General features: G+C 39.8%; 1 protein-coding gene across 3 annotated transcripts in view; it reads left to right on the top strand.

Moving 5' to 3' along the window:
- The window catches only part of KDM5A (lysine demethylase 5A), an 85,313-nt gene that overhangs the window by 44,751 nt on the left and 27,464 nt on the right, over positions 1–13,098 (top strand). For 2 of the 3 annotated variants that reach the window (XM_082634799.1, XM_082634801.1), the window contains 6 exons: positions 1,342–1,697; positions 5,304–5,442; positions 8,069–8,248; positions 9,762–9,923; positions 11,580–12,131; positions 12,515–12,658. In XM_082634799.1, the coding sequence (XP_082490925.1) occupies positions 1,342–1,697; positions 5,304–5,442; positions 8,069–8,248; positions 9,762–9,923; positions 11,580–12,131; positions 12,515–12,658 (1,533 nt within the window). The remainder of the gene's footprint in view (positions 1–1,341; positions 1,698–5,303; positions 5,443–8,068; positions 8,249–9,761; positions 9,924–11,579; positions 12,132–12,514; positions 12,659–13,098) is intronic. The other variant, XM_082634800.1, reaches the window with a different exon arrangement.

The raw sequence follows: 13,098 nt of genomic DNA, 5'->3' as shown, positions 1-13,098 counted from the left end.
AGTTGACCATGCTTTCCTTCTTGAGAGACTTTCTTTTCTAAACATCTGACACCATACTCTCTGGGTTTCTTAGATTCACAATTCACAGTTCCTTCTCTTTAGGGAAGCTGTTTGATTTCTCCTTGGCTTGGCTTCTAAGTTTGGAGTATATTGGGAGTCTTGGCCCTTTCTTTAATACCTTCTTTGGTGACGTTAAATATCCAGCTATGTCCAGCTGATTCCCAGCTCTGACTGCCTTTCTTCTTTTCTGCAGACTCGTACATCCAGTTGCATACTCTGCATTTGCCTTTGGCAGGCTAAAAGACATCTTAAAAGCCTTCTAATGAATCAAAATTCTTGATTCCTTTGTTTCCCTTATGCACACCACATTCCATCTCTAAGCAGGTGTTCCTATTGTATTATCTCCAAAACGTCTCCCAGAGTGAACTGCGAGTCATCACCTCCACTGCTTCAGTTAGGCTCTGAACCACTGGAATCTGCCACTTAGGTTACTGCAGCAACTTCTTAACTGGTCTCTGTTCTTCTGCTCTTGCCCCCGATAGTTTATTTTTTATTCAGTAGCCAGAGTGATTATGTAATAAAACAGGAATAAAATCATACCACTTCCATGTGGTTAAAATCCTCCCAGTGGTTCCCCAAAGCCATTCAAATGAAATCCAAACTCATTGTAATTAATCTACAAGGCACTATGTAATCTGATCTCTGCTTATTCCTTAACTACTTTCTCCTGCTTCCACTTTGCTCCCCATCAGCCACTTAGGAGCAAGACACAGGCTCATTCCTCTTTACAAGCCTCTGCAGTGATTATTGGCCCTGCCTGCACTACTCACTGCCAGGTCTCCATGCGGTCCCCTCCTCTACCACCTCATGTTACTTTTGGTTCATCAGTCTTTTGTGACCGTCATTGCGAAGTAATATGCCCCTCCCCCCCATCCCCTCTGATCACTTTTGCATTATATTGTATTGTATTGCCCTATTTGATTTTCAGAGCACTTAAAACTAACCAGAACATTTTATTCATGTCTTCACTGTCTGGCCACTTACATTAAAATATGTGTTCCTTGAAGACAAGGACTTTGTACTTTTGTTTAATGCTGTATGCCTAGAATAGTGCCTGTAACTAAGTCAGCAGTCATTAAATATTTTTTGAGTGAATTAATCGTATTTAAAAGTAGGAGATGTAATTACAGAGAAACATATTTTTGCCTTTATCATATCTATTTGGTGCTATGATGCTGAGATTATTAGATAGTCTAGAATTTGGTAGTTGCCTGAACTGTATGTATTCCATACTCATTTTGTATCTTTTAAGTTTTTTTTTTTTTCTTTTGATCTTTTCAGAATCTACTGGATGATGTGGAAGAGTTTCATGAACGTGCTCAGGAGGCCATGATGGATGAAACCCCAGATTCTTCCAAACTGCAGATGTTGATAGATATGGGCTCTGGTCTCTACGTGGAGCTACCTGAATTAGCCCGACTAAAGCAAGAGCTACAGCAGGCTCGATGGTTGGATGAAGTACGACTGACCCTGTCAGATCCACAACAGGTCACTTTGGATGTCATGAAGAAATTGATAGACTCTGGCGTGGGGTTGGCACCCCACCATGCGGTGGAGAAAGCGATGGCCGAGCTTCAGGAGCTGCTCACGGTCTCTGAGCGATGGGAGGAAAAGGCCAAGGTCTGCCTGCAGGCAAGGTGAACACATACGTTGGTGACTGTCACGTCTTTAATAACTAGGTTAGAGAGTGGAAAGGGAGGAGGAACATGAGGGTCTTAATTAAATGTTTTGTGCCTTCCCTGACTGGTCACTGAGTTACCAGATTGGGCTGCATACAGACAGTTTCAAGTACTGTGTGCACACTGTATGCAGAGTACTTGTTTTAATAAGAGCCCTTCCATTACTGATACTCTAGTTAGGAGCTAAGAAATATAAAGCTGTGTAGCAGTATGTTGTTCACTGAGAGGTCCAGACAAATGCCAGAGGGATTCAGAGGAGGAGAGGTCATTGTTAGCCTGGGTGGTCAGAAGAGACGCTCGAGAGAAAGGTAAGAACTTACATAGAGCCTTGAAGAATGAGTGGGATTGAAGTGGAAGGGGAGGTAAGAGAAATATCCTAAGCTAAGCTTAAGGAACGTGCAGGATGTGCTCAGGTGACAAAAGTGAAGTGGTCTTTACATGAGTGGGGGATTCATGCAGGAAAGTAGAGGGAGATGACCATCAGGCAGGAGAGTGTGAGGTGTTAGCATCGGCACCCATTGGACTTATGAGATTGAAGTAAAGCATCCATCGGTTTGACTGTAATGCTCTTTATGAAAGTATTTTTTCAGCACCTAAGATTAGTAGGTATGTAATTTCCTTTGTGAGGATGAGGAAACCGGGACGCTTACAGAGATCACATAGTTGTCAAATAACAGCACAAATTTAAAGCCTTTTCCACTTCATTCCAAAGTCTCCATGTACTTAATTACTTTGCCAGTCACTTATTTTGGATGCATTTGATAGGCTTTCCCTTAGATGATTTAATCAACACAGTTCTGTTCAGCCAAGAAAAGGCTCCATGTGTGCTGGATATTTTGCTCTCCAGATGCCACTGAGAATACATAATAAAGTTCATAGCTTTTCCTATCTGAAACATTCAAATTACTCTATGTCTTCAGATTCATGATAGTTCTAGGAGGTGGGAGTGTATTAAATGGGAAAAGTTAAATAACTTTGGAATGCAGACTGTGATTTGGTATACCTGATACAACTGACAGTAGTCTGCTGAGTGAAATTTTATTGGTAGTGATTCTTGAAATTTTTCTTTTTCCCATTTTCCTACATTTAACCAGTTTTAGTGATCTTTGCCTCCAGAATGCCTTTTGAATTTCTCTTCTTCAACTCCACTTTCACTGACCTAGTTACAGAACTGTTACATTTTCCCTTGATCTTTGCAATTCAGTGAGTATTTATGGAGTACCTACTACACGCCAGGTGCTGTTTCTAAGTGCTGTGGAGGCCATAGGGAAAAGACACACAAGGTCCCTGCTCTAAAATAGAGCCGACGTAGTGGGGAGAGACAGGTGAATAAGTGAATGAGTGAGCGAATTTCAGATAGTGTCATGAAGAGACTAAAGTTGGTAAAGAGAGGACTGATGGGCTTGGTGGGGCTAGTGGGAAGGTGAATCCTCCCTTTTCTGGCTCCTGTTGAGTTGTCTTTCTGAAACGCATACTTTGTATTCTTCATCTCTTAGCATTGGTTCACTGCTCACCATTCTTCCTCCTTTGTCTTTGACCATCTCTCTCTGCCTCTTTCAGAATGGCTTTCCTCAAGATTCTGGCCTAGACCACTTCTCACTCTTACACCTCCTTGGAAATTTCATCTAATTTCTTGTCTCCATTTACCATCTTTATACTGATTAACTCCAAATTCTCATCTGTAACATAGATTTTTTTTTGTAGATACCATCTGCCTGTTAGATAATTCCACAGGATGTCCCATCGGTACCTCAAATTCCCCATATTCAAAATTACCCTTGTTAACTCCTTCCCGTGCTCTTTCCCTTTGTTCCTGTTTTCTTTGACTTATACCCTCTTTCACTCATTTGAACAAGCCAGAACTTTGGAAATTAACTTTGACCCCACTCTTCTATTTCTTTGCCGTCAGACTCAGTTAGCTACCAAGTCATGCTGATTATATTTCCTCGGTGTTTTTCACTTTCATTCTTTTTCTCTGGACTGTTGTTACGGATGGCTTGGATCACAGCACCAGGTTCTGTCTATGACCTCACCCCTCTGTAAGCCATTGTCTGCACTGACACTAGTATTTTCCTAAAATACAGGAAAATGACTGTTTGACTGTTTGACTCCCTTGCTTAAAGCCCTTCACTGTTTCCCATTCCCCTTGAGATGAAGTTCACATTTCCTTAACCTGACTTATAAGGCCATCTGTAATCTAGCCCTTTGCTTAAATATCTACCCTCACCCCTTGCCATCCTCCCTCTTGCATTCTGTGTTCTAAACATAGTGATTCCTACCCCCGGTTCTTCAGACCTGCTGTGTTCTGTCTTGTCTCTGAACCTTCGCACATGTTTATTTTATTCCCCTGTGGAACACTCTTGCCCTCTGCCCACCCCCTGTGGCACACCTCCACCACCCCTACCCAGTGTCTGGTCCCAGCTTTCCTGAATAGTTCCTATTAAGAAAGGGTAAGCAAGCTTAGAGGTCACTTCTGGGAATTCTTCCTTCACTGCCAAGTCAATTAAGTCCCCCTACTGTATATTCTGATGGCATCTTTACTTTCCTTTAGCATTACACTTACAGTGTATCGTAACTTTTTACTAATAATCACCTCCCCCCAGATGAAAAAGTTTCTGAGGCAAAGACTCTGTCGGTCTTGTGCATTCATCATCTCTAGGACCTAGCACAATGCCCAGCACATAGCAGGATTTATGGATGGTCAAACTGTTTCCATGCTTAGTAGCTTCCTGTTGCTCACACAGGAACATTCATGTCTCTCAAGACCTCTCAATCTGCGTCTTTCTTTCCTGCCAAGTTCCCCTGCTTGTTGCTTTTATTCCTGCCCCACCTCCCATTCTCACCATCCCCCATCTTGAACTATTTTTAACTTATTTTTAAATTTTTCTCTATATCTTTGTTCATTATATTCCTGTTGTTTTCCCTTTAACCCTTCACTTGACCACATTATACTTCTTTAAGGCCTAATTCAAAACCCTTCTCAATTCTCCCAGGCAGAATTAATTACTGCTTCTGGTGGTAGTGAACCTTTAGTAATTTGTTCTTAGTTCCCAGTACAAGTATCATTCTTACCGTGTATTTTGATGAGTTGACGATAAGGTCTATGTTTTATTCATCTTTGTGTAACAAGGTGTTAATGAAAGTAGTTGAATTAAATATACTTGGTCAACGTTAATGGATTTCTAGCCTACTGCTTTCTGCATAGCTGTTTAATATGCATCTGACAATTTCAGATATCGTGGAGAACTAAAGTAGAAGTAATTTAGTGTAGTGAAAAAAAGAGCATGGGATCTGAGATTCATTCTGAGTCAGTGTTTCATGTGTGCCATTTACTACTTTAAATGACTTTGGGGAAAATAATTGATCTACTTTGACTTAAACTTTTCTTGTCTGTAAAATAGAAATAGAGGTAATACCTGTTTTGCCTCCCTTATAGGATTATGGTAAGAATTAAGTGAAGTCATGTGTATGAAGTTCATTACACATTCTAGAATGTTATTTAAGTGTTGGTAGTAGTAGTTTGACTTTTCCTCATGCATCCACCCTATTTTTGTGTTTTTTAAGACCACGGCACAGTGTGGCAAGTTTAGAAAGCATCGTGAATGAGGCTAAGAACATTCCAGCCTTTCTACCCAATGTGTTGTCCCTGAAAGAAGCCTTACAAAAGGCTCGAGAATGGACAACTAAAGTGGAAGCTATTCAGGTAAAGAGCCTTTTGAGTTGTCCTACCGTTCAGGTAATGCTGTCTCATAGATGAATCCTTTAAGCCTTTAATTCTTAGAATAGAATAACTATACTAAAATAATTATGTACTTAAAATTCACTTGTTTTTCCATCTGATTTTTATTTCAGAATATATATTACCTGTTTAAACTTTACTTGTTTCTGTTGACTCCCTGCTATGAAAGATGACAGAATTAGCCATTTAGTTAATGCTTAGCAGTAGGAGTTTATTTCCTGCTGTGTTCTTTGACTTTTTTGCCATGTACACCAATTACGTTTTTTTAAAATTGAAGTATAGTTAATTTACAGTGTTATACTAGTTTCAAGTGTACAGCAGAGTGATTCAGTTATACATACATTTGTATTCTTTCTCACATTCTTTTCCATTATAGGTTAGTACCAGATATTGAGTATAGTTCCCTGTGCTATAGAGTAGGTCCTTGTTGTTTACTTATTTTATATATAGTAGTGTGTATATGTTAATCCCAAACTCCTAATTTATTCCCCCCACTCCACCCTGCTGTCCCCCAACTACTTTTAAAATAAGTGGCAGAAAAAGAAAATGAAATCAACATTTACTGAACCCCACAAATACTCTTGGTACTATTCTGGTTGTTTGGGAGCAGAAATGTAAGGGAAGTGTGTAAAAATAGAACCCTGGACCACAAAATTGCATATTCTAGTTGGCGAGACATATATCATACATCTGTAGTTCAAAACAATGAGTTAAGTGTTAGATAGAGATGAAAGTGTGCTTGAATACATAATTTTTCTTCTGAATTACAAAACCGTTAAGCAGCATTTACCGTATTGAGTATGTAAATACTGTTTATTGTAGAACTACACTGAAAGAAAAAGGAAGCCAACTCTCCACCTAAACTGCTGGCCTTAGAAAGAGTATTCTAAGTGTCAAGTTCTAATGACTTCTCTTTTTCTTCTCAGTTGACTTTTTCTGAGACCTGCTTAACTGCTACTATTTCTGTTCTGTTTTTTAAAATTATCTATTTTCATCAGGACAGCTCCTCTGTTTGTTTCATCTTCGACCTATTTCAGGCAGTTGGTTGTTCTCAGATGACTGATAATCCTTAGTTGGCTGCTTTTGATTGAAGGACCGAGCCTGCAAGTAGAGGTAGCTGTCATGGTTTTCCTGTGTGATTATAGAGGACTGTTCCTCACCAAGCTCTTCCCTTCAGTGGGAGGACTGGCTTGTCAGCTCTAAGAGAGTGGACAGCTTCTGCTGCCCTTTAGGGTACACGCCTGGGCGAGGCTGTCTATGTCTGGGCTTAGCCAGAAGGTATTCTATAGTCAGATGGCTATAGTTGGGCACAAAAGGGAGGAGTAGTAAATATGATATTTCTTGAGCCTGTCTGTATCCGAGCTTTCTTTTCTCTTTCAATTATTCTCTTCTCTGTCTATTCTTATCCTAGTATCATAGTGATTTAATGATACCACTATAATATCTCTTATGGCTAGAACCTTCTCATTATTCTTTTTAAAAGTTGGACTTAAGTTTCTTGTCTTTGTGTTTCATTGTAACTTCTAAAATGGATATATAGGCAAATATGTCAGTTAATACGCGAGAAGTAACTTTTGGAATGTCAATTTAGCACGAAGCACTATGCCTTTCCTTCATAGCTTCTGAATAGTGATGAATGTTATGGGGATATACACAGTTTCTTATAGGAAAGGTTAGGTGTTCTGTCTGCTGGGGGATTGATGCACTCTGAGCTGTCATGCTGAATTATTGTCTGCAGGCTGCCAACCTACTACTTCTGATATTCTTGCCAAGCCCCTGGAATGGATTACTCGTTAACTCTCACTTCCTGTAATGATTCAGTTATTTGGTGAATTTAAAGCCGTATAAATTCGAAAGACAATAATTACTTCATTATGTGGAAATATTGAAACATTGTGACTTAGAAGGAAAATATCCATTCTTGTTTGTGTTTGTAGGACATAAAATGGAGGTGGTTATCAGAACTAAAATACTGCTCTGTAGTAGTTGGAAAAATCGTGAAAGACTTTGAAACAGGCAGAAGAGATTACTGATGCCCTTTCTGTAGAACGGTGGATGTTGTTTAGCGAACCATCCAGGATTATTTGATTCTAGGAGTGTATGCCTTAGACTTTCTTTGACCAAGCTGTTTTACAACTCTCTCAGTTGTTTAAAAATGATAGTAATGTGAATTAGTCTGTAGAAAAGCAATTAAATTTGTAAGGAACAAATGATTTTCCACACTGTAGAAAAGATGATTCCATTGACGGGTATGATATTAAATACCTGTTTCCATCTACTAGCAAATTCCTTTCCTCATTCCTAATTGCATTTATATATGTTTGTTTTTAGATTGTCCTTTGAACTAGTTTTTACATCTCACTGGGTCCCTTGTTAATTAATAAAACAAAAATCTTTGTGAATTTACGCAAACTCTTTTTAAAGGACGTTGGAAGGCTCTGTTAATTCAAGAGATGTTGATACAGTTAGGTTCAAAGAATAATATTTAATGAAAAAATTAACGCTAAAGTCTTTGTGAGGTCTACCAACAATATATTGCCAGACTTCCTAAGAGATTGCAAATTGTGTAAGGATGCCCTTTGTTCTCCAGAGTGGCAGCAATTATGCTTACTTGGAGCAGCTGGAAAGCTTATCTGCTAAAGGCCGCCCTCTCCCTGTGCGTCTTGATGCGTTGCCCCAGGTGGAGTCACAAGTGGCGGCAGCACGGGCCTGGAGAGAACGGACTGGGAGGACCTTTCTTAAGAAGAATTCCAGCCACACGTTGCTCCAGGTGAGGGGCGGTTTACTTTATGTGTGTGCACTTCAGCACCCTCATCAGCAGTTGCTGATTTAATACCTGAGGTGAGGGTTGTTTTCAGTTTATCTGGTCATGGTTACACAGGTGATTCCGTTTTGGGTAATATCAGATGTTGACCAGTAATCTGGAACCTTGGGCAGACTTGTTTCCAGTTCATCTATGTCTAGAAAAAGAAATCAGCCTGATCTTATCTCTGCTGTTATAATGGACTCTGTCACTGAAAGTTCTTATTTCTCAGAGGCACAAACTAAAAAAAAAACTTTTTTAATTGAAGTATAGTTGATTTACAATGTTGTGTTAGTTTCTGGTGTATAGCAAAGTGATTCATTTATACATATATATTCTAAATTGATTGATTGATTGATGGCTGCGTTGGGTCTTCCTTGCTGTGAGTGGGCTTTTCTCTAGTTGTGGCAAGCGGGGGCTACTCTTCACTGTGGTGCGCTGGCTTCTCATTGCTGTGGCTTCTCTTACTGCGGAGCACAGGCTCTAGGCACGCAGGCTTCAGTAGTTGTGGCTCGTGGGCTCTAGAGTGCAGGCTCAGTAGTTGTGGCGCATGGGCTTAGTTGCTCTGAGGCATGTGGGATCTTCCCAGACCAGGAATCAAACCTGTGTCCCCTGCGCTGGCAGGAGGATTCTTAACCACTGCGCCACCAGGGAAGTCCCACAAGTATATATTCTTTTTCAGATTCTTTTCCATTATAGGTTACTACAAGATGCTGAATATAGTTCCCTGTGCTATACAATAGGACCTTGTTGTTTATCTATTTTATATACAGGTAGTATGTGTCTGTTAATCCCAAGCTCCTAATTTATCCCTCCCCCCACCTCTTCCCTTTGGTAACCATAGGTTTGTTTTCTATGTTTGTGAGTCTGTGTCTGTCTTGTAAATAAGTTCATTTGTATCATTTTTTTAGATTCCACATAGAAGTGATATCATAATATTTGTCTTTCCCTGTCTTTCTTCACTTAGTATGATAATCTCTAGGTCCATCCATGTTGCAGCAAATGGCATTATTTCATTCTTTTTGATGGCTGAGTAATATTCCATTGTATGTATGTACCACATCTTCTTCACCCATTCCTGTTGATGGACACTTAGGTTGCTTCCGTGTCTTGGCTGTTGTGAATAGCAAGAAGCACAGATTTCAATACTCAGTACCCTTTTCATGTTGAACAGTTGAACATAGTAGTTAAGAGCATAGACTTTGGAGTAAGATATTTTCCTGTTTGAGGACTGACTTCCTAGTGCTAACCCTGTGTCTGTGGGCAAGTTGTTGCCTTTCTGGTTTCCCTCGTTTGTACAGTGCCGATAATACCACCTACTTCAGAGGCTTGTTGGGAGTTTTGAATTAGATAATGCATATGAAGTTCATAAGAACATGTCTAGGACATGTGAGTGGTCAGTAAGTGGTTCATTTTATTTTCAGTTTTGAGATTTTTTTTTTTAAACCACGAGCTCCATATTTGGTTTTATTTTTTGTAGGTGCTTAGTCCCCGAACTGACATTGGTATTTATGGGAGTGGAAAAAATAGAAGGAAAAAAGTAAAAGAACTAATAGAAAAAGAAAAAGAAAAGGATCTGGACCTTGAACCTCTGAGTGATCTGGAGGAGGGATTGGAGGAAACCAGAGATACAGCCACAGTGGTAAGGAATTATGTAGTGCATCTTGAATTTGCTTGGTGAATACAGAATTCTGTGAAGATATTAGCAGAATCACTGTTTTTTAATGTTCTTAACTATTTTTATTTTTGTGTACTTTATCTTTGGCTTTATGGTTATACATATTTCACATCTTTTTTCATATTTGGAATCAAAGAATATAAAAAGTTTACTGTTCTCTCTCCCTAACATTGGCTTTTCCATCTCTCTTCTTTATTGTTATTTTAATAGTCATCTAATATTCCATCAAATTATCCATAATTTTCTGATATTGACCATTTTTGTTGTTACTAGGAGTTCACTGTTGTGGATAATAGCAAAGTGAACTTCTTTGTATAGCCTTTTCCTTTTTTTCAAATCATTTTCCTACAGTTGACTCTTAGGAATGGGATTACTGGGCTAGAATTTCAGAGCATTTGGTGCTTAGTGCTATTGTGCTTTTCAAAGGACTCACACCAGCTGACTGACAGCAGCTGCTATTTGCAGTGTCTACCTCTTCTGGTAGCATTCATTAGTATAGTGAGTGTGCAATAAGATGTTTGTAGCTACTTAAAATTATGGGTTTTATTGGAGAGTAGGAGGAATATGTTACAACTACAAGGAGACTGAGGAAGTAGAAAATAAAAGGAGTTTGGGCGATATGTAGTAGTAGTGACTCGCGTAGACTAAGTGACTTCACATGGCTCTTCCTGCCTACAAATGACCCCGTTTCGAGGCCAATGGAAGTAATTTCTTGTTAGAGAGCCTGCCTAATAAGTTAGTCTTGCCAGAAAAATAGCACTGGACATTATTTCAGAATTGCTTCAAAGCTGCCAGAGTTTAAAAAGAAAATGCCCTGACAATATTCATAATAAATAAATTTTGTTATTATATACTTTTTTGAAATGAGTTACTTAAAACCTTGTTATAATTAGTCATCAGGCTTTGTTACTCTTCTTCTACATAAGTTGGAAAGTCCTAGAAAGAAATAAAAATCAATTTGTATCAAACTTTCCCCCAGAGAATGAATTACAAGGGGATGAGGAGTCAGTATTGATTGAATATTTAGCTTGTGCCAGGCACCAAGTTAGGCATTCCATATGTTATCTTATTTAATCCTTAAAACAGCAAAAAGAGGTTAGTAGTGGTCTCATTTTTCGGAAAACTGAGATTCAGAAAACTTGTAACCCGGATCAGGGGTCTGTTAAGTGCAAGAGCCGGGCCTCCTACCAAGGCTGCTTGACTTCATGGCGCACCATCTTTCTGCTGCGCCCTGTAGAAGAATTACAAAGTACTCTACTGATGCGAATTGTGAGTACTTGTAGATTCTGCAGGTGAGGAATGTTTGCACAGAAACTGTCACGCTGCCCCAAATTTTAAGACATTGCTGATTTTTTTTTTTAAAAAGGACAATGCTTTGGACTTCCCTGGCAGTCCAGTGGTTAAGACTCTGTGTATCCAGTGCAGGGGGGCGGGTTCGATCCCTCGTCGGGGAACTAAGATCCCACATGCTGTGCAGCGTGGCCAAAAAAAAAAAAAAAAAAAGACAGTCCTCTGTCACCGTGAGGCTACAACATGGAGGTGATCCCTTAGCCTTGAAGATTTGGTACTTTTGGAGTATTTTGCAGTGACTCCCTTCACTTAAATGTTTGTTGTACACAGGTGGCAGTTTTCAAAGAACGGGAGCAAAAAGAGATTGAAGCCATGCATTCCCTCAGAGCAGCCAACCTAGCCAAGATGACAATGGTAGACCGCATAGAAGAAGTAAAATTTTGCATTTGCCGCAAGACAGCGAGTGGGTTTATGCTCCAGTGTGAGCTCTGCAAAGACTGGTTTCATAACAGCTGTGTTCCTCTTCCTAAGTCAAGTTCCCAGAAGAAAGGGTCTAGCTGGCAGGCCAAAGAAGTAAAATTCCTTTGCCCTCTCTGTATGCGGTCTCGAAGACCGAGGCTAGAGACTATTCTGTCCCTCCTGGTATCCCTTCAGAAGTTGCCTGTACGGCTGCCCGAAGGAGAGGCCCTTCAGTGTTTGACAGAACGTGCAATGAGTTGGCAGGACAGGGCCCGGCAAGCCCTGGCCACAGATGAGCTGTCCTCTGCCCTGGCCAAGCTCTCTGTGTTGAGCCAGCGGATGGTGGAGCAGGCAGCTCGGGAGAAAACTGAAAAGATCATCAGCGCAGAGCTCCAAAAGGCCGCTGCCAATCCAGACTTACAGGCAAGTTTAGAATTTTCTTTTTTTTCCTGTTTCATGGGATAAGATTTCTCAGCGTGTAAGTAGTAAATCAAATCTATCTTACCAGTAGATTAGGAAAATAACAGTAAGTTGCTAGCAACTATATTACACATGATTTCCTCTTTGCATGTACGCCCATAGGATTTTCTTTGTGTATATACATAAGGTCGTTTCAGTGAAGTATTACCTGGAAATATCATTCAGGTGGACCTTAGCATTATAATCAAATAATTTGATCTGTACTAACTTGAATTCTGTTAGCCAGTTTGCAAGTTTGTTACGTTTTGGTGGTCTTAAGCGTACATTAATTACTCATGTTTTTTCAGTGTGTCTCTCTGCTCATCTTGGGATTGCTTGTTGTTTAGGGACACTTACCTAGTTTCCAGCAGTCTGCTTTTAACCGGGTGGTGAGCAGTGTATCTTCTTCCCCTCGGCAAACGGTGGACTATGATGATGAAGAGACAGATTCTGATGAAGACATTCGGGAGACATATGGCTATGACATGAAGGTAATTACAGGGACAGGCTGTGTGGGTACGTACTTGATCACTGAGTTTGTTAAAAAAGCTGTTGAACACTGGTGTTTGAAGCCTGAAAGTGGAAGAGAAAGCTAGTCATCTATCTATCCTAGTTTATGGTGATAGCATTTTTTCAGTGCTACAAAAAAATATATAGATTGATGAAACTCAAATTTTTTTTAAAGGATGGAATTGTTTAAAATCTGTATTTATTTTCCTCACCCTGTGGCTTAGAGGGACTAGAAAAATGATACATTTAAGTTATTGAAAACTTTTGTGGCTGATTTCATTGTTTTTTCCTTTGGGTTGTTAAAGTCTCTGTAGTTTTAAGAATCCCATTCTAGCTTTTTTTTTTTTTTTTTTTTTTTTTTTTGCTGTACGCGGGCCTCTCACTGTTGTGGCCTCTCCCGTTGCGGAGCACAGGCTCCGGA

Source organism: Mesoplodon mirus (genome assembly GCF_964341445.2).
Source record: "Mesoplodon mirus genome assembly, chromosome: 11".
Classification (NCBI taxonomy): domain Eukaryota; kingdom Metazoa; phylum Chordata; class Mammalia; order Artiodactyla; family Ziphiidae; genus Mesoplodon; species Mesoplodon mirus.
This window is presented reverse-complemented; position numbering and strand designations above follow the sequence as displayed.